We start from the raw sequence: 23,897 nt of genomic DNA on the forward strand, positions 1-23,897 counted from the left end.
AGAGTCTCTTGAATTCTCTGTACAACTCATGGATTCTCAGCTATGACTGCCTGCAAATGACCTTCATTGTCCCTGTAAAACTTCAGCATGGACACAGACTCTACATGTTTACCAAGCTGCTGCCTATAAACTGGTTGCATAACCCCATTGTTCTATTGTTGCATGCCTGTATTACTTAGCAACAGCTGTTTCTGTGGCTCAACAGTTCTTGCATGGAGTATAACCCACAGGAAGGTGCATATTTAAAACAAATTATGCATTGGACTGACACCTGTGACCATATTATAAACCTGGATTAAATTAAAGATCCACATTGCAAATGGCACCTGGAGGAAACTGTTATATTATGTGGTGGCAGCCAATGTATTAATGTAAGAATAACATGTTACAATATACATATATACCAGTAATGTCAGCTTTACTAACTTACAAACTGTAAGATCGTCTCTGATGATGAGTCTTGGGACTTTTTAAGATTTCTCCTCTTTTAACCTTTAGTTTCAGTGATCCCAAATCAGTAATTTCAGCACTAAATTTCTTCCATTTAAGTTTTTCTTCAATTTAATGTTCAAATCCACTACTCCCAACAGATTCCTCAAGTATGGCTTTTGCTGTATACTAAAGATGTATTTGATAGTTACTGAATGAAAATTTTTACATTAAAGTGATCCCTAAGCTTAATTAATTAAGTGCTATACCGTGAAGACATATGGGGAGTAGATGTATAGTTCCATGTTTCTTGACCCCTGCACTAGCTAGAGGTGAATGGTAAGCTTCATGCCCCACCTGCTTTACTCCAGGGAAAGAGCCCTGATACCTACTGGATAGGAGGCTGGGCGGGCCCCAGAGCCAGTCTGGACGATGTTGAGAAGAGAAAATTCTAGACCATACTGGGACTTGAACTCTGACCTCTTGGTTGTCCAGCCTGTAGCCAGTCACTATACTGACTGTGCTATCCCAGCTTCAGTGTACAATCTTTCACTTTATTACATTTCTGTCATTCTACTGTAATACTATAATGATCATTTTAAATTAGCCATGGATACTGGAACTCTGTACTTCATCCCTTCCATGATCAGATATAGTTCAAACTTATTGTGGCAACAGATTTATGAAAAAGGCATATTCATGGTAACAACTTCTTAAAAGACAAAACACAGTATGGAAACCCTTCAAGGCCATGATCTCTATTCAATTCTCCTGAAGTCATGAAAGGAGAGGAATTTGCCAGACAGAGCAATGAGTCATAGCTGAGAAGACAGGAGACTAGAGACCAGTTCAAGATCCAGGCAACAGTGAATGTGTGAACTGTTATAATCAAATGTAATTGTAATAGAGACAAATAAATCCCATCATCAAATCCAGAACCCACAATTATTAATCATGCAACCCCCAGTGCATGACAATGTTAAATGAAATATAAGGCAAAATAATTTCAGACTATGTATAATTCTGCATCTGTCAACTAAGAGAATGGTTTGGTGGGGTTTATTTGTCTTTCTATATCACAGATTAGGCTCTGTGGCATATCCCAGTTCATAATTTGTGAAATATGAAAATGTATACCTAAGACATTTCATATGCCTCCTTGGCAGTGGTAAAAATGGCTTTTTTTGGAAGTAGGTATTCTTTCAAGTATTGGGTGAAAAGCCCCTAGATAATTATCAAAGATGTTTTTGCATATATAGTGCATCTATTTCCTGTCATTGGAGTCTACCCCTATTTCCAGGCCTGTGTTTTGGACCAAGCAATCTGGCTCAATTCTTAACATTTATGACCTGTATTTTGGAGGTTCCTGGTTTGAATCTCATCCTGGACACTGACTATCCTGTGTCATATTTTCATAGTTTTTCTGTCTCTTTAAGTAGGTACCAGGATAAAATCTTAAACTGGACCATGGCTGTTTCCTTTTACATTATTTTTCATTCATTATATGCTACCATCCAGTCATTCATTGCCATATAGTCTGAGTTACTGAGAGTGTCATTAAATAAACTACAAATAAACAGGTCTCACAGACGGGATCTGTTCATCGTTATAAATCACAATAAAACCATAATACCGCAGATACCCTTTCTTGCTGCATGGAGAACTGTAACCTACAATCCCAGAGTCTGAAAATTCCATGACTATAAATGGTTTAGACAGTGTAATCAGCCTTTCCATTTTGTTGTCAGAGGAAATTTAGTTGCAATATGCACAAGACATTATGAGAGTGATGTAGTAAATGTATTATTGGATGAAAATAGAGTTCTTAATAGTAATGATTCAAATGAATGTCTTTATATTGTTGAAAATGTATTGAAAGGTAATGTGAGTCACTAAAACATATAATATTTATTAAATATTTAAGTACTACATTGTATGAATCGCTATTTGATGTATAAAGTGGTTCATAGCGGCCTCCGTAGTCTAGAGGTAACGTTCCCACCTCATGACTCGTGGTACGCGGGTTCAAATACCTGGCGGAGGTCGTCGAATTTTTAAGGGCGGAAAAATTCAGGGAACAAGTCCTCCAGGAGGGACTTTAAACCGTGTGTCCCATGTCGTAACATTACGGCACGTAAAAGAACCTCATATCTCCAAAGGAGATCACTGAGCCAAATTCCAGGACGTTTCCCGCCCGACAATAGCCTCTAAGGCCTCTGATAGATGGGGGAAGCATTATAGACACCGCTAAGCAAGTGGCCGAACTCGCTTGCTCAGCGGGACTGATGGTACGCGCCATTATCGGTAGGGTATAGAGACTGGTAGAATATCATAGAAGGAAGCACAATGGACCAATACTGGTCTAAGTGCATGGGGAAACCCACCCTCTCCAATAACTAACTAACTAACTAACTAACTAAGTGGTCCATAGATAAGGTAACTGATCTGAAGAGAATTTAAGAGAACTGCCGGCTTCTTGCTGGCCTATTGTTTGGCATACTCTTCAACCTGAAGATGGAAGTAGTATGTTCCTCAAGAACGTAGATGAAGTTGTACCAGATTACATGGCATTACATCCCAGAAGACTCTGCAGGATTGTAATGTGATTCATTTGTTTAATAATTCAGTAAGTTACTCAAGATCTGCACTCCTCCAGTAGCTCAGATGCAGATGTATGCATCGTAATAAGTCTCACAACTTTGTTTCTTGCAATGTTTTTCAAATTAACTAGCCTGAATATAGGCATATTTTAACAGATTTCAGGAAATGAGCCATTGTCTAACAGCAATGTAAAATGGTGAGCCTAAGCACCACATGCTTCAAATGTAGAGGTAAAGTTTCACACATTCTTAATCTCAACTTCATGTCTGACTGCTTTACTTCATAGGGAATATATCCCATGTGCTCACTGGACAGCTGGTTGGGTGGGCCCAATAGCAAATCAGGATGTGGCATTGAAGAGAAGAATGCCAAAGCCACAACTCTGGATCAAACCCCAACCATCCAGTCCATAGCCTGTCACTGATAGCTGTCATGGTGCACAGTATTTAAAAAATATGTATGACACATAATATAACAACTAACCACGTCTGGTACTGGAAAATGTAAGCTCACCATACTAATACCAAAGTCTGTTACCAGACAGTCCTAAACCAAGTCAAATCTACATACCTCCAACTGTCTTAGTCTATTTACCAAAGATCAATTGTACCAGTCATCAAGACTTCCATATCCCCGCCCCCCATCAGCGTTTCTCAACCAGTGGAATGTGAGATATAAAAATAGTAATTACTTTTTGCAATTAATTCAGTCACATAAAATCACTTACACAGAATTTTCCTAAAATTCACTTATACAGAATTTTCCTGTCTTTCTAAGCATCACTTTCTCATTAATGTTGCAGCGTAATAACACTTCTGGTAGCACAGCTAACTGTTTTTACATAAGTATAGCAATAAAATGTGTTATTAACAATTGTTATGATCTTTTAGTTTTCAAGAATTGTAAAAATTAACTTCTAATAAAAATGAAGCTCTGTTCTTAACAGGTTGAGTTTTTTTTTTAACCACTGGTATGATACAAGATGCAGAAGGTAGGGAAACACTGATCTAGTCCATTGCAACGTATCCATACAATTCTGAAGCACTTTTATAAATTTCTCAATGCAGAACATTTTATGAAGATGGTTTGTTTGCCTATGCCAAAGATGGAGGATCACCCATATTCACCATCTGTGACTACTTATTTGTATATTTGCAGCTACTTTCTATGTGTGGAGTCTGTCTCCTGCATCTTCCACCTCGGGATGCAGTGTCATTAAGCAGGAAGTTGTGTACATCTTAAAGTAGAGTTTTAGCAATTGCTGGCTGGAATGGTCTGAATTTTAATTCTATTCTAAAAGGTTCTGTCAGTAGTGTTTTATACTCGGATTGACCGATCTCTAGGACTTTACACATTCTGTAGTGTTCTGAAGGAACACAATTTTAAAGAAACCGGACCTGTTTCCATCTTCAGATGAAACTGTGGGGAGCACCTACTCAGGTGGGTTCGTTAGAAAGAGCCCTGTCCTCAGGTGAAAGGGCCAGATAACAAACAGACCCAGTTTTGGAAATGTTGTGTTCCTTCTGAATAACAGATGATGGGCAAAGTCTGGGAACTCAGTAACCCCAGGTTTTTTTTTTGCCATAAAAGGTAAAGCTATCCCTGTAACAGGCCGTGGAGACCCATAGGGTTGTGAGACGTCAAGGCTCCCACATTTTCTAGACATTCGGCTCACACATGGCGGTCAGGCTGTCAGCCTTATGCGCTGGTCGCCCTTTACACCCCAGGAGGATTCCTGGTACTCATTTCTGTTAGAGGCTGAGTCGATCCCAGGGCCATAGTGCGGCTGGAAGGGTTAGGTCAATTGAAAAATACAATAACCTCGTCGGGACTCGAACCCACGACCTTCCGGCTTGCAGCATAGTGCCTCAACCAACTAGACTACCAAAAGAACAAACTCCGTGGTTTTAGTCCGCAAGCCAACTATACCGATCGAGCGACCACCGCTTGTCGGCAAAGTCAGTGCCAACTTCAGCAGATAGAGTGTCGCGTGGTCAGCGAAACGAATCCCCACGGCCGTTAATTTCGGTTTTCTAGACCGGAGCCGCTATTTCCTTGAAATAGCTCATAAGTTATCCTCAGAAGGCAGAGTGAACCCCTTTCCAGACCCAGTACTTCTCAGAAAACAATCTTGTAGCGCCGGGAGTCGAACCCGGACCTCTGGATCTGTGGCCAGGAACTCTGACCATTAGACCACAGAGGCGGTCGCGTGCCCAATGTAGATGGAAGGAACCATTTTCACCTTGGGACCTGCAGGACAGCTGCAGTGACTAGGCTACCAGCGGAAAGACTGAATAATTGGAATTTCGATTCCCAGTCAAGGAAGATCTTTCTCTCTGTGGATCGCCTAGTTTCCTATCACCAGGGACAATGCTTCGTGGCGTCAAGCTGACACTGATCTCATCATGAGGTTAAAAATGTGCGGACTGTACCTCCATTCCACACAGGTTTTCACGGCATGATGCACAAAGAAAAAAGTTGTCCGATACCTTAACGTGCACGTCAGACTACCGAAACAACTGACGTGTTTTGATGGAAAGTACGAAACGACACGCGTTCGAGGGAAATTCCGTAATTATTAGCCAGAAATGGTTAAACATGTCGTGACTACAGTTTCAGAACTCAACAAAATTACAAATTAAGTATAGCCTTTTCCTCTCAATTTTCAACAGCTGTTATGCGTAACGAAAATACAGGTCATCACCTGCGTGACGTATTGGCGAGAATAGCTAACGTATGAGACCACACGAAGGCTGCAGCGCGCGGGTCTACTTAAAGTCCGGAGCCTGCCCCACGCGGAGCAGTGAGATTCAGCGCACGATGTCAACAAGGCGTAATATTCTACTGCTGCTCGCAGTGGCCGCGAGCTCCGTCTTCTACGTTACGCTCGGTGAGTGGAAACTCTTTATTCTTATACACTTATAGTACGATCTGGAGCACATGCTTCTCGTTCGAGCAAGCGCTAATCTCATTTCCTGTTGACAGCACAGTAGGTTTGGTGACTGGCTACTGGCCGAAGGGTCGAAGTTCAAGTCCCAGTAGGGACAATATTTTACTCCTCTGCCCGTTGTCCATATCGGTTCCGGGGCCCACCCAGCCTCCTATCCAGTGGGTACCGGGGTTGAAGCGATCGGACCGTGAAGCTAACCACTCACCTCTAACTAGTGCTGCGGTCAAGAATACGTGGATCTATACATGCACTCCCCCACACATCTTCACGGCGTAGTGCTTAATTAGTTAAGCAAAGGGACAACTATGCCTTATTATTGTTATTATCTCAGATAGCTAAGTTGGCATATGAATTAGGCTACGTGCTGGAAGACGGGGACTCGAGATTAGATTCCTGGCAGGAGAAAGAGATTCTTATCTTCACAGCTTCCAAGCCGACTCTGGCGCCTACCAGCTTTCTTACCCAATTGGTACAGGGTGTTCTCCCGATTGGTAAGGCGATTGGGACGTGAAGCTGGCCACTTACGTTCCTCTAGTGCTGACTTAAGAATGCGCGGAGTGATCAGTCCACTTCCGCTCATGTCCTCATGCGTGGTACAAAGACGTTACCTTTTAGTTGATGATTATTATTACTGATTATTATTATTATTATTATTAGTAGTAGTAGTAGTAGCAGCAGGAATTAGGAGGACGGTGTAGCTTTAAATATGTATAATTTTGTTCAGGAGGTCCTCTGTTCAAATCTCAGCTAAGACATTAGTTATCCTAACAGAGGGTTTTCATGGTTTTGTCAGTCCCTCAAGGTAAATGGCGGAAAAGCACTTAGTTTAGATAACGATCGATTCCTTGAAATCCTTTCCAGTTGATCACTCGTCTTACCATTTGGCGCTATACAGTCTAGATACTGACAACGCCGTGAAATAAACCTCAAACAAACAATAGCAGTCTCAGTTCACTTATCATTATCTTGGCGTTTTTCCCATAACGACAGACGGGTGGGGAACCTGTACTCTAATGTGACAACTATAGCTACAGACGATAGCGAAATCTAAGTTGAAACAAAAGGTTATCCACGTATAAACTGATGTACGTCCTCACTTTTGGAAGAGATCCTTAATTAATTTTTACCTTTCTGTTTTATTGACCGTTGCTAATGAAGACCACCAACGCCACCATTTTCATCATCACCATTAACATCTAGGAGATGACGCAACAAAATAAGGGTCAAATTTTTCATAGGCTTTACAATGTCCATTCTTCAAAATGTAATGATTTTGGGTGACTATATTGAGAGGAATGTAAACGGCTGGGCATGCAAATCACATGGGGGATCAAGAAAGACACACAGAATTTGAGTTCGGAATTCCTCCCCCTCCGAACAGGAACACTTAAAAGTTCTAGGCCAAGATACGAGGATAATACTGTATATTCCGGGACAACTCAGTGAATATAGAGGCTTGGCCACGAGCTGAGCGGCCGAGGAATCGGTGTTCGATTCCCTGCAGGGATAAGACACTTTTTCTTCTCCAGTGTTCAGACCGGCTCTGGCAAGAACCCAGCCTACTATTCGAGGAGCATGGGGATTTCTCTCTTCGGGGTAAAAGGGGCCGGGGACTAAACTAACAACTCACCTCCATCAAGTGCCGAGGTTAAGCATACAAGGAACTATATTTCCATTCCCCATACATCTTGTTGGAATGGAATTTAATTAAGCACAGGAAAACTTTATATTTGCCTTCGAGAAACAGGCTGTTAAGATGTAAAATGGGTTGAATTGTATGAGTACGGGGATTCTGTGAACTTGATGACGAACCGTCGAGTTCTCATAAGCAAGAAATATCTTGATCAGGTTAATACATATTAACTGCCGAAGGAAAACTTTGTAGCGTGACCGCATCAATGATAAGAGCAGAATGCGACCGTTAAACAAGGTAGGACCTAACGCTACTTCGGTGACCTGGCGCGAAGCAACGTGAAAACACCTCTCGATTTCTGAACAAAATGGACGCATCTTCCTTTAGGTTATTGCTGAAAATGTTATTCGACTAATGTTTAAAGGTATGTATCATCACGTCAGCTACTGACCTTGACGGGAAACAAATATCCAACGTAAATATGTGTTGCTGCTGTCAAGCTAATTAGCGTTTCAGTTCCTCCTAACTGCAGACACACAGAAGTGACTCACTGAAATGCTTCAACTGCAGATCCGTTTGTCTCTCATAGGATCTTGCACAACCTTTGTAACACTGCAAGAGTCGAGTAGATCTGATTCGGTTCGAGTGAAGCCAAGGGTCTGTCTTTGCAGCATCATAGTTAAGTCAGACTCGATTCAAGTCGATGGGGCTTGACTGTTGGTGTACCCACAAGCCTTTGATTTAGGTATTCTGTCCCTTTACAATCAGCAGTGAATTCTGAAAATGTAAGTTCTTCAGAAACTTGGTAGTACTGCTTGGACGTGCTTCGGCCCATCGTGAGGTCCTTAACCTAAATGGGGCAAAGCAAAGCAACACGGAAGCACGCAGACTTGCACCCGAGCGGGAATCAAAACGGCGATTCCAGTGTTGAGCGGTCCGTGACCGTATGTCCTTCTGCAGCAAGGCCACTGTGCTAATAACAAGAGCTATTATGAAGCTTGTTTGAAACTTCGAAGGGATATAGTTCAAAACAAACTTGACAATTTTTGGAGAGACAGTTGCATTTATACTGTCCCACGATTGAATGTGACTATAGACGGAGTTTGGATTATTAATTTGATTTATTGAATTTTTACAAACGTAGATTTTAAGGGTTCTGACGATGGTGTATGACACAGAAAATTGCTGGGTTTTTGGTTTTCCATCGTCCGGTATTCCAGAAAGTATAAAACACGACGTTTCGGAAACTGGATCTGTTTCCGCCCTCAGGTGAGGAGGGACCCAACTGAGTAGATGTCTTCCCCCAATCACCTGAGGATGGAAGCAGAACCAGTTTCCGAAACGTAGTGTTTTCTATTTTCTGAAATACCGGACGATGGAAGAAGTCCAAAAACCCAGTAAGTCTTACAAACGTAACTACAAATAGATATAGCGCTAACGTTAATTCACACACTGCAGTCCACTGCAGCACGTACGAAGTCTTCTCAGTCTGCTCTGTCTTCACCGGTTGTCGTTTGGTAACGGCTTTCAACTCCATAGCTTCATCAGCTTCTGTGTTCACGTCCTTACTGGCCGGCGACTGTCTCACAGCTCACTCATTGCTCCAACTGACTAACTCCCAGGCTGGCGGCCATCTCACACCAACCTTCTACTTTTTTCATTGCAATCTTAAGACTCTTTTCTAATGGCAGCTGGCCCTCGTTATATAGCCCCGGCACGGACAGCCCAGAAAACACCTGTCCTAACAGTCTTTCTATTGTTGCGTTACGTAGTTATCGCAAGGACCATATAGAGAACACCACTTCCCAGTTACTGTATCGTTGCATGTTACGAATCTGATGCGACCATTACCTAGCAACGACTGTATATCTGTTTGTTTCATGGTCGTTACCTAGCAACGGGTCTGTATGCCACAATACTAATACACTGAACTCGACAGACCAGCAACGTGCACTATTAACGTTATCCATTATCCATTTATCCATTGCCTGGGGTGCATTTAACACCGTTTCGGAAACAGGATCCGCTTCCGTCATCAGGCCCGGGGAGGTGAGAGCACTACTCGGCACGGGTCGCTGCTTGGACCCGTTTTAAGGAGCTAGTCTCGATCAATGATTTCGACCTATGATCGACAGTAGCTCCCGACTGGCCGGAGTACGATTCACCTCCTCCCCTTTACATCTGTTCAAGGAAAAGGACGATGTTTTCGAAACGCCCCATCACAATGTAAAATAGACAACGTGATGGAGAGTTCTGTCTCCTGGAATATAACGCTACGTAATCCATTGAAAGTCAACCGACGTTTCGTAGGAACATCGCGTCCATCTTCAGGGTCGAATAAGCTGAGCAAGATGCCAGCCGTAAGCTTGCCACCTGCTTTACTTCTTATTCTAACCTGAATATGGAGGCTGCGCATTCCTCTAAAAATTCGGTTGCCTTTCAACTGACTAAACGGCATTATATTCCAGAAGACAGAACTCTTCATGACCACAAGTGTGAGACCCTAAAAGTCTACATGGACAACGTGATGCTTGTGTATGACCATTGCCACAAGCATTCTGTGAATAGCATGTACTAAGTGATCATATTATTATTATTCCCTTCTTTTTTCGTTGTTCTTTCTTCGTTCTTGTCATCCTTTTCCTTTTCCTTCCATTAATATTTTTCTTTCTTTATTCTTCGCGTCCCCTTGCAGAAAAATCCGCACTGCACTTTGAGGAATGATTTTTGTTTTTTTGTGGTCGTTAGTTGCATTAGAAGTCAGTTGGTTCTTATGATGTTCATTTATTTGGCGTATTTATGACCTTCGGAACACGATTCTTTGCCATGGTTACTGTAAACTGTGTGAAGGTTATCCACTCAAAGTCAAGGTCGCAGTGGTTATCTTATGGGGGGAAGAAATTTGGATTTGAAAGCATTCATGTAACAGAAAAGTTCTGCGGTTCTCTCGGTGTCGTTTCTCCAAGAGGTCCTCATAAAAAGTAAAAGTAAAGCTATCCCTGTACCAGGCCGTGTAGGCCCATAGGGTTCTGAGACGTTGAGGGCCCCACACTATCTAGACAATCGGCTCAAAGATGGCGGTAAGGTTGTCAGCCTTACGCGCCGGCCGCGCTTTACTCCCCAGCAAAATTATTTAATTAATTCCTGGTACTCATTTCTGTTAGAGGGTGACTCATATATATATAGTCACGTGTTGGGTGTATAACGCGACAAATAACTTCACGCCGTATTGGATATAGCGAATTTATTGCACAGTCGCTCTCCACACTTATAAAATTCACAGTTATACAACCTTAATCTTATACAATTCCCTATCTCAATTGCTGTTCAATTTCATGTCGGCGAATCCATTCAACTGTCTCTGGCGGCGGCTACATTGTAACTGACTCCTTAAAAAAGTTAAAGTCACATTGCGACTGACGGTCAGTCAGTCAGCAAGTCTTGGTGTCGTGCCCCATTTGGGGCTCATGACCAGATATTAGTTATTACCGTTTGACACTTACGGTCTTGTTTCTGTGGGGCGCCTTCTCTGACGAGAGGATGGGTCTGTCTTTTGTATATGCTGCTGGCTCTTGCCAGCGCAGTCTTACTCGGGTCCGAGTCCCTTGGGACTCGCGACCATATTTTACTGTCTCAGAATTGAGACTTCCCTTTTCCTGACTCCTTAAGTCAAAGTCAGTCAGTCAGTAAGTCTTGGTGTCGAGCCCCATCTGGGGCTCATGACCAGATATTAATTATTACCGTTTGACAGTTATGGTTTTATTTTCGTTGGGCGCCCTCTCTGACGAGAGGACGGGTCTGTCTTGTGCATATGCTGCTGGCCCTTGCCAGACGGGTCGGAGTCCCTTCGGACTCGCGACCATATTTTACTGTCTCAGATATGAGACTTCCCTTTTCGTCGCTTACTACGACTCGCAGGGTCACGGTGGAGGTATTCGAACCCGCCTCCACACGGGGGCTGACTCCTTAGGCAGTGTATTTCTCTTATAAACCCTCAGCCGGACAATGGGAAAACGCCTCGCTTCCTTGTCGCCTAGTCGTGTTCACGAAAGCGTTGTTGGGCAACGCTGCCGAGAGTTGTTTACTGATGCCTAGCAACCGCGGCATCCAACGCTACGTCACCGCGAGGGAGGTGTGCGGAGTGTTGACTGGCCTGTTACCGTAGTAGCGACAGCGCTCCGATGTTGTTACGTCACCGCTGGCGGCGAAGGGGATGTCCTCCATAGCGGAGTACGTCACAACATATACATGTTTTTTCTTACACTTTTCCCCACGATGCTCGGTTGGGAGAAACAGGGCGTGGTAAGGCTACCAAAACAGCATCTTAAGAGTGGACTCTTCAAGAGTGGCATAAAAAGCGAAAAAGCACCAACCGGACAGACGAAGATATGATGGACGACAAAGAAGGTGATGGGAGGATAATCATCAAGGCGAAAAGTGTTAATAGAAACCTACACTGAAATGGGTACAAATATTATGTTTCTGAAGGTTATCCATCGTCCTGTGTTTATATAAAAACACCGTCTATTTATTTTTCAAAACAATATTTCTGAGACAGAATCCAGTCTCCGAAACGTTGTGTTTTGAAAAATAAAGAGGACGTTGTCCTTAGATAAAGACAGGACGATGGATAATGTCCAAAAACATAACATTTGTACTAATGTAACATCGTCACAAACATTTAGATCTTAGATAAATGGGTAGTTAGGCTATATTCCAGTTGACTAATATCTTGTTTACCATCGTGGCGCCGAAAAATGATCGTTTGATGCATCATTTGCGCAGACTCAAATTTGGGACGGTTAAGGAAGATTTCCTAAACATAGTCTGTGTATTTCCACTGCAAAATGAGGAGCTTCATAACTTGCATTCTTCTCCAAGTATAATTAGAATAATCAAGTCAAGGAGGATGAGGTGGGCAGGGCATGTAGCACGAATGGGGGAGACGAGGAATGTATATATGATATTGGTTGGAAAGCCAGAAGGAAAAGACCACTGGGAAGACCAAGGCATAGGTGGGTGAACAATATTAAAATTGATCTTAGAGATTGGGGATGGGATGGATTGGATTGATCTGGCTCAGGATAGGGACCAGTGGAGGGCTCTTGTGAACACGGTAATGAACCTTCACGTTCCATAAAATGCTGGGAAATTCTTGAGTAGCTGCAGAATTGGCGGTTCCTCAAGAAGGACTCAGCTCCATAAGTAAGTATGTTTGTGTATTTCCATTCAAATCTTAACCAAATTACCGAAAAAGAAACTGAATCGGCAAATGTTCGTCTTTCGAAGACTCTGGATTCAAAACATGGACAATTGGATCGACGCTATTATGACGAAATCATGCATTTTCAAAGATTGGTGCTCTCCACTGAACATTGTTATGGATATAAAAATATTTTCTTTTTGTCTTCTACGCCGGTAACTTCTCTCGCGTAAGATTCGCCGTTGTTTCCAGATTACTTATTTTGAGAATTGAGATCTGGCGAATTTCGGACCTACTGCTGTATTTCACTCAGTATTCGTTTTGCATTGCGACGAACCGTTTATAGCTTGCTATATCTAATTCATATCCACATATTATGTTTTTAATATTAATATACTATTTTTGTAATGTTCACTAGTGTTATCACTCGCCAAGAATTCAACATGAAGACTCGGCGTTTTTATATGCACACGCTTTCGTAATATTAACTTCTGTTGCTTTCTATCGTGTTTATTTCCCGCCCCACATGTTATTGAATGATACGTCGAGACCGACGTTTAACGTCATCTCCCACTAAAAACACGCAGAAAGAGACAATCGCAAACATTCCCATTGCATAGTACACCAGACTACACTTATCCGCATTAAATTTTTGTGGCAAGAAGACCCGCTACTAAGCAACGACCACGAAATAAGTAACTATACAACAGCTTTTCTAAATAACGGCTTCGCAAACAGACACGGACACAACAATTGCATTGCAACAAAGGAACGGTATTTTCTTCGCGGTCCGTACCAAGATGTTATAAGCAGGGGCAGTTAGTGAATCATATACATAAGAGACAAACTCATCCTCTCGTCAGAGAATATATTACATAAGGACTATGACTAAGAGTTCAATTGAAAAATAAAACTCTGTTGTCGTGAGTCTCAAGGGGCTTGTCGCCAAGACGAATTGATTGGCGGTAAACCGCCAGTCGTAAATAACTCTGAATTTGAGCAGTCAGTCAGTGAGTTAGTTAGATAACCTCTGGGGTTCTGTCATTGTGAGCTGTTGCTGTCAGAAGCTGGTAGCTGACGCCGGGGACCGTTCGGGAACCCATAAGGAGGGGAACGACTGCTGTTGAAAGCCGTTACCAAGCAATGACAGTGAAGAAGTGACTGTGAACACTAATGTGTGTAATAGTGAAATGTAAAGTGTAGTCACCGCTGTATCAAATAATGCAATAAATCCGATTACCAATCCAAACCCCGTCTATAGTCACTCAAATCGTGACAATATTGTATTGTCAGTACTCGCAGAATACTTGTGATAACTGGAACGAAAGAGCGCTCGCACATTCGCGACCTACATAACTTACGTTCTTGCGGCATGTTAACGCTCGACATGTCATTGCTATGGTAACCCAAAATTACGTAGTTTCAGAGCTTTCATCTCACCATTACATTACTTTTAACTGTATAATACTTGTACCTGTCGTAACTGACGGCTTTCTGGCAGACTGTGAAAGGTATCTGTTAAATATCACAGAATTTTATTTATTTGTTCATATATTTCATATCATTTGACGTATTCGTTTATATAACTCAACAGAATGTGTTAACTTCATCTTTTCCTAAAAAAAATGAATCATCGTAAAACAACATTGGTACAAGTCATAAAACATGAATCTTACTGAGCTCTAGAACTTTTATTTGGAACATTTTTTGATTGGTAAATAAATTATTTCTGACCCTTGGGTGCGATATTTATAACGCCATATGCCAGGCAGTGGATTTTATCTGAAGTAGACGAAAATAAAGGCAAAAACTAATGCAAATTAAAAAGATACATTTTTAAAACGAGTACACTCCCTCTGGACCACACCTTTACATTCGTCTTTTTGCAAAGGAATTCGGCACAAGGTTTTCTGTTGTGGCTCTTAGGCCGCACACTTCGGTAACGTTTCTGGCCTGTATTCAGAAGGTGCCCGTTTCGTATCACAGCCGGGACACAGATTATCCAGACGGAGGTTCTTCCTGATTTCCGTCTGTCCCTTCTTCAGGCAAATACCGGGATAATACACAAAATTAGACCATGACCGTTTCTTTCAACACCCTTTTCCAGTTCATTATTCTCCATCAACCAGTCGTTCGATTCTACATAATCTCAGCTACTGAGAGCATCGCTAAATAAACTACAAAATCAAAAACAAAGTTTCCCCCCCCCCTTGGCACTACAGCCCCAGTGGGCCTAGACCTACCTCCATGAACTTCTCCGTTCACTTCGGTTTTTCTAGATCTTACACATTCGGTAGGACTCCTTGGGAGGGTGATCAGCTCGTCGCAAGGCCTCTACCTGTACACAAACACAGAAAAAACGCACACACACAAGACAAAGTATTTTACTTATACATTTTTTCGGTTGTTAAGATCCGTAAATTACCCAACGGTGCTCTTCGAGACATGAACCCGGTATTTTTGCCAGGAAAGACTAAGAAAAATCAGAAAGAACGTTATGCATAGTCGGTTCCCTACCTAAGGTCTGGGACACAAGTCGCCAGAAACAAAACAGGTTTACGAAGTCACGAGTGGAAATAAGTCAAATTAAGAAACCAGGAGAAGCTTCTGATTTCCTCCATAAGGCATGGGAATGTCATAACAAAAAAATTGACAGGAAATGCACGTCCTAACCTTGAAGCTGAAGCTACCAATTGCAACGAATGTCTGCGTTGCTTTAAACCATGACGTAATTCACACTGAGACTACTGAGTCAGTTCAACTGTGCTGATTGTTTGCACATGATGCAGAAAGTAAAAAAAAAAAAAAATACAAACATGGGGTTTCGAGCAGGGCTTAAAAATAGTTCTCTATTGCCTAGATTTATAGTCCTACAGATCTATTATTATTATTATTATCATTACTACTACTACTACTACTACTACTACTACTACTACTACTACAACACTTTCGCTAAGGCCTCTCGTCAGAGAGAAAGAGAGCCTCACATCAACAAACCCACAACTGTCTGACAGTAACAAAAAATCGGGTGCTTTGTTCCAAGACAGACTGGCCGGCTAATCGTCGGTCGTATTATAAGACTCAAGACTTAAAGCTTAATCATTTAATAGTTCGGCATGGGAGTCTGGAAAGAGAGGACTTAAGCCGGAGACAGACGAATAGCTATTGTTGGAGCCTTTACCGGGAAACGTTTAGTGACAGACTGAGAACACTAGACCAGTGTTCTCAACAGCCCCACAGAAGTTGAGAACCACTGCACTAGTCTGTGTGCTCTAGTGAACTGTAAAGTGTGGAAATAGCCGTAGTGTTATAGTTACGACCTGTAAGTGGTAAGTAAATCTGTTCACCAATCCAAACCCCGTCGAGAATCACACATATGAGACAATATGTGTAAGTTACTCCTGCCGTCATTGTCCTTAAACTGGATGCGCTTCAGTTGTTAATGCAGTTCGTAAATTCTTTGATATTATTTCAGACCTATGCTTAAATTTAAATGACACTAACTGATATTATTTGTTTTGCGCTGCGCTGTCCTTGTATTTATTTATTCGTTGCATTTGTGTTCGTGCTCGCTCTGTAATTGACCTCTGGGTCCTTGAGTTCAGCAAGCAAATAAATAAAGAACGAACTTAAATTACTAATAGTGTTAATATTAGTATTAAGATTAGTATTATCATTTAATTTTATTTCTCTGAATAAGTTATTACTTGCGTAGAGATTCTGAATGCATTAAATTTGCCGAATATGAACTCTTAGTTCCACACGATCGTGAGATTTGCAGTTCGCTTAGTGGGGGGTGGAGTCGAATTGGGTCCACTCGGCACGGCGGCCACTGATTGTCCTATTGTAGCCTGCACCGGGTGATTATGATGATGAATTTGGAGGAATGAAGATTGGTAGGGGAAATCGAAGTTCTCGGAGAAAACCCGCTCCAGCGCCACTTTGTCCACTACAAATCCCACTTCACCAGACCCGGGATCGAACCCGGGCCGCCGCGGTGGGAAGACAGTGACTAACCGCTTGAGCTATGGCGCGAATACAAAGAAATGGTCGCATTAGTCCAGTTTGCACTATTCGAAGCTATAATTATATGTAAAATATGGTAATTGGTTCCAAAAGGTGGGCGAAAATTGCTGCAAAACCAGTCATTGAATACCACTTGGGTCACCCTTGTTTTCTTATTTGACCGCCAAATGACTGGAAGGGATCTGTGATAAGCTTTCAGAGCACGAGGACTTGGACACCGATAAACAAGCATCGGTTTCAATTTAAAATTGCATTGAGCATTTTCCCCCAGTAAAAGTGTTAGGCAAGTTCAAGACACTTTAAATCCAGGTTGAGATTTTCCTTTCTTAGAAATATATGTTCTGGAAGGCATCCTTTTCCAGAATTTAAATATCTGTTGATCAGTGTATCCACCATCTAATTTGGTTTTCTTTTAAAACGTCAGGATATTTAGATGTTGTGTCCTCATTTGCACTGGCCTCCCTCACCATTAATTTTGTCCTCATTTGCACTGGCCCCCTCGCCGTTAATTTTGTCATTTGCACTGGCCCCCCTCACCGTTAATTTTAACATTATGTAGCTGAACTCGTTTTTAAATGGATCAAACCAACCAACACTTGCAATAAACGTTTCTCCTACTTCACTGATTTTTTTCCTTCACTCTATTAAACAAATTTAAAGCTTTTGTATGAATGGCTGCTCTGCTAAGGCATTGCGTTTTTGATGGCAATCCTCAATCCTTACAGTTAAATGACCCTCAAATTATATCACTGCAACACTTCTATTCCTTGTAGATGTTTGCAAACCACAAAAAGCTGAGGTAACTTTACCTTTTACTTTTATTTCCCTTGAGTGTTTTATAATATTCCGTCCCGTAGATTCAGGCATTCCGACATCTCGTCATATTTTAGAGTTGCTATGACCACGTTCATGTCGTTCAGTCACATAAAGTTTTTGTTCTAATGTAATAAGGAGCTTCTTATTCCTTGCGATAGTAGTGCTTTTATCTGAAGGAATCTTCCTTTTGTCCATTTTGTTAAGGGCACTTCGTAAAACGATTAAAACAAATCACGAAAATTAACACATATTATGGCAGGAAGCAGCAGCACATGCACACTTGAAGATAAACGAGTGCAGACTAAAACCGTAACTGTAACCTCAACTGCGCATGCGCTAGCTTCGTATTAATTTAATTTTAGTTCTCATTAAACCCGACCTGATATCGTTCTACAATTCGCTCTAAATCGAATATCGCATTATTGGAAGTCGCATTAATCGCGACCTATCTGTATTAAAAATTATAATTTTGCCTGTAGTTTTGTATGGCTGCGAAACTTGGTCTCTAACATTAAGGGAAGACCATAGACTGAAAGTATCTGAGAACAGGGTGGCGAGGAGACTCTTATCGCCGAAGAGGAATGAAATAGTAGGAGGGTTTGAACTTGTACCCTTCGCCAAATGTAAATAGAATGATGAAGTCAAGTAGGACGAGATGGGCAGGGAATGTGGCACGTATGGGACGAAGATAAATGCATAAAAGACTTCGGTGGGAAAGCTAAAAGGAAAAGGACCATTAGGAAGACCTAGACGTAGGTGGGAGGATAATATTAAAATTGATCCTAGAGAGACAGGATGGGGTGGTATGGACTGAAATCATATTGCTCAGGACAGGGACCATTAGATGGCTCTCGTGAACACGGCAATGAACCTTGGGGTTCCATAAAATGTTGGGAAATCTTGAGTAGCTGAGTGACTGACGGGTTCTCAAAAAGGATTCAGTTCAACGGAATTAGTTAGTTATTCAGTTAGTTCGCTAGTTAGTGTTGCTCCCACTTCACAAGTTTTCGCGTCCACCATATTGTTATTACTGATTGTAGGAAATTACATAGTGTATAAAGCACGATGTTGTAGTGACCCCCAGTGACATAACATTTATACCGGTTTTCGTAAAAATCGGCCAACTGGTTCCAATATTTAGCGAAGACATCATGGTGACCTCATGAGCATACTTTTTCCTTAAGGAAGGAAATAATTCTGAACCCGAAAATAGATTCTAATCTTTTGGAACATATACGTAAATACGAGATAAGCTGTGGGCTAAGGAAACCCGTGAGGTTGCCGCAGATGTGTGAGCTCCTTGACAATGAAGGCAGTGGTTTGATCAGATCACGAAAGATGAGATGGGCAGGGCATGTATAGCGCACGGGAAAGACAAGAAATACGTACGAAATTTTATGCAGGAAACCGGTTGGAAGACATACGTATAGCTGGGGGATAATATCAAATTGCATCTTCTGGATTGTAATGGCGTGGCCGCAGGCTAGAAGCCAGTGGCATGCTTTTATGAACACTGTTATGAACCTTCGAGTTTTCTAAAAAGCGCGGCATTTCTCTGCAAGCTGTGTGACTACTAGTTTCTCGAAAAAGATTTGGTTTCATGAACTTAGTTGGGCATACAAGTATTATAAGGGTTATACTCTCATGAGTCGGTCCCCAGAACCTCGATTGTAACAAAAGAGCATCGATTTAATATAAAATTGGCACAGTGCAGAGAAATGTTTAGCGACAGCGAAACTAGTTGCATACTTGCAATATGCCCCCTCTAGCAGCTAGAGGCTATGAATGCGAAATTACTTGGTTTACATTGAAGGATTATAGCAGGAATACCACTAAGAAGCTGTAAGATTTTGTTATATTTTAATGTATTGCAATTCAAAAATAAAGCTATCCCTGTAACAGGCCGTGGAGGTCCATAGGGTTGTGAGACGTCGAGGATCCCACATTTTCTAGACAGTCGGCTCACAGATGGCGGTGAGGTTATCAGGCTTAAGTACCGGTAGCCTTTTATACCCCAAGAAGATTTCTGGTACTCATTTATGTTAGAGGCTGAGACTACCCCAGGGCCCTAGTGCGGACGGAAGAATTAGGCCAATCGAAAAATCCAATGACCTCATCGGGAATCGAACCCGCGATTTTCCGGCATGCAGCACGGTGCTTCAACCAACTACGCTACCGAGTGCCCCCCCTCGTATTTCAATTACAAAATTCGAAAAGCTCAACAGCTTACATACTTAATTCAACAATGATGATGAAGACGGCAGAATTCTGCCGAAATATGTTCGATGAAATTAATATTTTATTAAATAGAATAAATTATATAATGATTATTAAATGATTTTATTAAGTTGACATATGAATGAAAGACACAGTGATGACAATAACGTCTCTAAGAAGTTATACCACCTTGGCTTAGTTATGATGGCCTCGTTGGTAAAAACAGGTGTCACCATATGAAGGTTTCATTCATATTAACTTAAGAAATTCATTCAGGGACACGTCGAAACTCCAGTATTCCTACTTTGGGCGACTGGTAGAGTTGTAATTGGGTTGTGGTTGTGACTGTATTTGCATTGTATTCATTGTGTGTAGTGTGTCCTTTATTGTTTGTGTAGTTTTGTGCTGTGTTTTGTTTGAGTGTGGTGTATTATTTGTGTGTTGCATCTTATTGTAGTACCACTGCCACCGAGCAAAACCCCGTTTTCAGTTAAAATAAGTAAATAAGTAATAATATTTTTAGGGGACTCTAGGATCTGCGAGGACTTGGACGCGAGCTGACAGATAAAGTGTTGTATGCTATCTCTGTTTAGGTACTTGATTGCTTCGAATCTTCTCGTGCTTCGTACTAAGTCTATTTTAATCAAACCTGTGGATGCGACGTCTAAAATATTTGCATGTTATTAACATGAGATACCAGATAATATAACGATCACACCGAGTATAGGAGACCTTGTAAGGCCTTGTTTGGTAAGTCGTAACATCAGCACAAACTGAGCTGACAAGTTCCGAGGCAATTATTGGCTAAGCGACAGAAACGAGTACCATGAATCTTCCTTGGGGTTAAATGGCGGCCGGCGCGTAAGGCTGACAACCTCACTACTATCTGTGAGCCGATTGTCTAGAAAATGTGGGAGTCTCGACGTCTGACAACCCTATTGGCCTCCACAGCCTGCCACAGGGATAGCTTTATTCTACGCTACATACAACTTTTAAGGTACTGAGCGTCGTTAGACAAATCATAAGTAAAAGCTACTGTAATGGTACAACTATTACAGACACCAGTGACGAAGAGAGTAAAGCAGGAAGGGTGTTGGGAAGGGTCAGTCGATATAGTGACCGGATTATTGCCTGAACGACTGAGCAATCGACTCCCGGCAGGGGCAACAGATTTTCTCTTCTTCACTGCTTCCAGAATGAGTCGCGGTAGCTCAGTCGGTGTAGCAACGGGCTACGAGCTGGAAGACTGGGGTTCGAATCCCACCAGAGGTAAGATTTCTCTTCTCCACAACATCCAGGCCGGCCCTGGGCCACACCCAGCCTCCTATCCAATGGGTTCCGGCGGCTCTTTCCGCGGAGGTAAAGTGGCCGACCACTCACCTCCATCTGGTGTCGAGGTCAAGAATGGTGGAGCTATACGTCCACTCACCCATATGTCTTCATGGCATAGTGCTGAGGTCAGTAATGGTGGAGCTATACCTCCACTCATCCATGTGTCTTCATGGCACAGTGCTGAAATCAATAATGGTGGAGCTATACCTCCACTCACCCATATGTCTTCATGGCATAGTGCTTAATTAATTAAGCACAGAGATAACTGTGCACCTTTTTTCAACTTCACAACCTCCACCGACTCTGGGGCCCACCTATTTTTTTATTGCTAGTGGGGTGGGACTGTTGTAAGTCCCTTGTACTGTGGCCACTTCTGGCGTATTGTACCAGCCCCAGATGATAGATGAGGGTGATTGTGGAGCAATTGGTGGAATGAAGATTGGCAGGGGAAACCGAAGTACTGGGAGAAAACCTGCCCCAGCGACACTTTGTCCACCACAAATCCCACTTGACCAGACAGGGGATCGAACCTGGGCCGCCGCGGTGGGAAGCCAGCGACTAACCGCTTGAGCCATGGCGCGGCCAGGGGCCCACCTAACTTCCTGTCTAGTGGATACCGGTGGCTCTTTCCTCGGGGCACGAAGTCGACCCACCACTTCCAGTTAACGCCTTTATGGCCTAGTGCTTACTTAAGCACAGGGATAGCTTTACCATATGTGCGCTGCTCAGCGTCCAGGATCCACCACGATCCACCACACCAGAGGCGCGCCAAGGTGCCTTCTGAGGACGTTACCTCGACCGGTCAGACCGGTTACGCGTGCCGACATGTCACGGAGCGTGACCCCACTAACAAGAAGCTCTCTGGCAGGCAGGTAGCAACAAATAACTCCTCCTCTCCCTCCGTAAGGAACTGCAGTGAAATTTGATAAGGCAGATCTCCGTTTGGCCGTCAAATATTCAATCCTGCATGTAGCAATCCACACATGAAACACGTTGGTATGCCACACCCGAGGTGACGGGCGGGACCAGTTGCGAGATCCGGGAATGACGTCAGTGTGTTTTTAATGATCCTGCATCATCTGCAGAGGTCCTGTAAAACCGGTCGAGACATGTCTGTCTGTTGACGCCATTAACTAACTCCCTAGTGCTGAGTTCTTCAGAAGCGAATTGGTACTCAGTCACTCAAGAAGTTCCAGGCATATTATGGAACCCGAAGTTTCATTACACTTTCACAGTCGCGCGCCATTGGTCCCTACCTTGAGCCAGATTAATCCAGTCTATACCCGCCCATACTACGAGTATTTGTCTAAGATCAGTTTTAATATCATCTTCCCCATTGAGACCTAGGTATTCTTAACGGTCTCTTTCTTTCAGATTTTCGTATGAGAACTTTTTAAGCACTTTTCTTTCATGAGTACTACATGCCCTGCCTTCCTATTTTTCTTGCTTTGATCATTCTCTTATCTAGTGAGGAGTACAAATTATGAATCTCCGCACTATGTCCTTTTCTCCAACCTCCTGTTACTTCATCCTTCTCGAATTCATATATTATCCACCACATCCTGTTCTCAAACACCCTTACTTTCTGTTCTGTCCTTAATGTGGGCGAACAAGTTTCACGCTAGGTAAAGTTATAGGCTGTGTATTTTAATCTTTACGCTTGTCGTCAGCAGATCAAGACGAGCGATTCTGAACCGGCTGGCAGAAAATTCCGCCCAAAGAGTCTGTTTTTCATTTCCTCGTGAAATCTTTTTTTGTTTTTTGTAAGCCTGTAGCATGGAAAAATGTTAGCATTACAGATATGAAGAAATTCCTTGCAATAATCATTTTGATGGGCCCTGTCAAAAAAGTTAAAAACTAGAGATTAATGAATCAACAGTAAATTAACTGAAACTTCTGGTTTTGGTAAGCTAATGAGCAGGAAAAGGTTTGATAAAATTTGGAATATTTTGCATTACAGTGACAATTCCACTCTGGATGATGAGGCAGACAGACTATACAAAATCATGCCTATTTTAGATAACCTATCAATCTGTCTGTCTGTTTAGCTGGCTGTCTATATTTATTTATTTTTTTATTGGTTCTACTGCCCACACAACAAATTTACCAGATTATTGACTGACACTTTTATCGTGTTAATTCTATGTTTTTTGGTTAAAATACATTTTTGCTACATGTTTCGGCTTTTTCTGAAGTCGTCATCATGTGATACATTCCATAAATTATTGAGTTTGCAATTTGTGTATGGATCCATATGTTACAAATTTTGTCCATTGTTACAGCATGTTCCTAATGTTTGTATGCACAGTATCACTGTTACTTATTGTACGTGCACAGGGATGTATTGGTTAATTTATGATATCTTAATATTAACTTTAAGATTATTTTAAAAATAAAATAAAACAATTAAAATTATTAAAATTTAATTAATATAAATTATCGTTATTTTATATGTTTGGAGGGGGGACCACTGTAGAGTATTTCTTAGAATTCCAATATGGATAGGGCGCTTATGTGAGTCCCCTTTTTAATATGTTTATATGTTCATCACTGTGTTAAGAAAATCTCTACGTAAATGTGTTATTGTGCCTAGCGTTCCGTCATCAGTTGTGTGTGGTGTCACTAGATCAATTGGTCCTGGCCTGTTATGTCTTAATGTTGCTATCATGCTACTTTATCCTGACGATCCT

General features: G+C 42.0%; 2 protein-coding genes across 3 annotated transcripts in view; one reads left to right on the forward strand and one right to left on the reverse strand.

The window, feature by feature from the left end:
* The window catches only part of LOC111873781 (DNA repair protein REV1), an 80,233-nt gene extending 62,263 nt beyond the window's left edge, over nucleotides 1-17,970 (reverse strand). The window contains exon 1 of one of the 2 annotated variants that reach the window (XM_023868732.2): nucleotides 17,652-17,970. The gene's annotated coding sequence lies outside the window, so the exon portion shown is untranslated. Of the gene's footprint in view, nucleotides 1-8,064; nucleotides 8,135-17,651 lie in introns of those variants that run through there. The other variant, XM_023868733.2, reaches the window with a different exon arrangement.
* The window catches only part of LOC111873783 (lysozyme), a 29,919-nt gene continuing 11,841 nt past the window's right edge, over nucleotides 5,820-23,897 (forward strand). Inside the window, exon 1 of the mRNA XM_023868743.2 lies at nucleotides 5,820-5,920. Coding sequence (XP_023724511.1) covers nucleotides 5,851-5,920 — 70 coding nt within the window. The 5' untranslated portion in view covers nucleotides 5,820-5,850. The remainder of the gene's footprint in view (nucleotides 5,921-23,897) is intronic.

Source organism: Cryptotermes secundus, unplaced genomic scaffold, assembly GCF_002891405.2.
Source record: "Cryptotermes secundus unplaced genomic scaffold, Csec_1.0 scaffold214, whole genome shotgun sequence".
Taxonomy (NCBI): Eukaryota; Metazoa; Arthropoda; class Insecta; order Blattodea; family Kalotermitidae; genus Cryptotermes; species Cryptotermes secundus.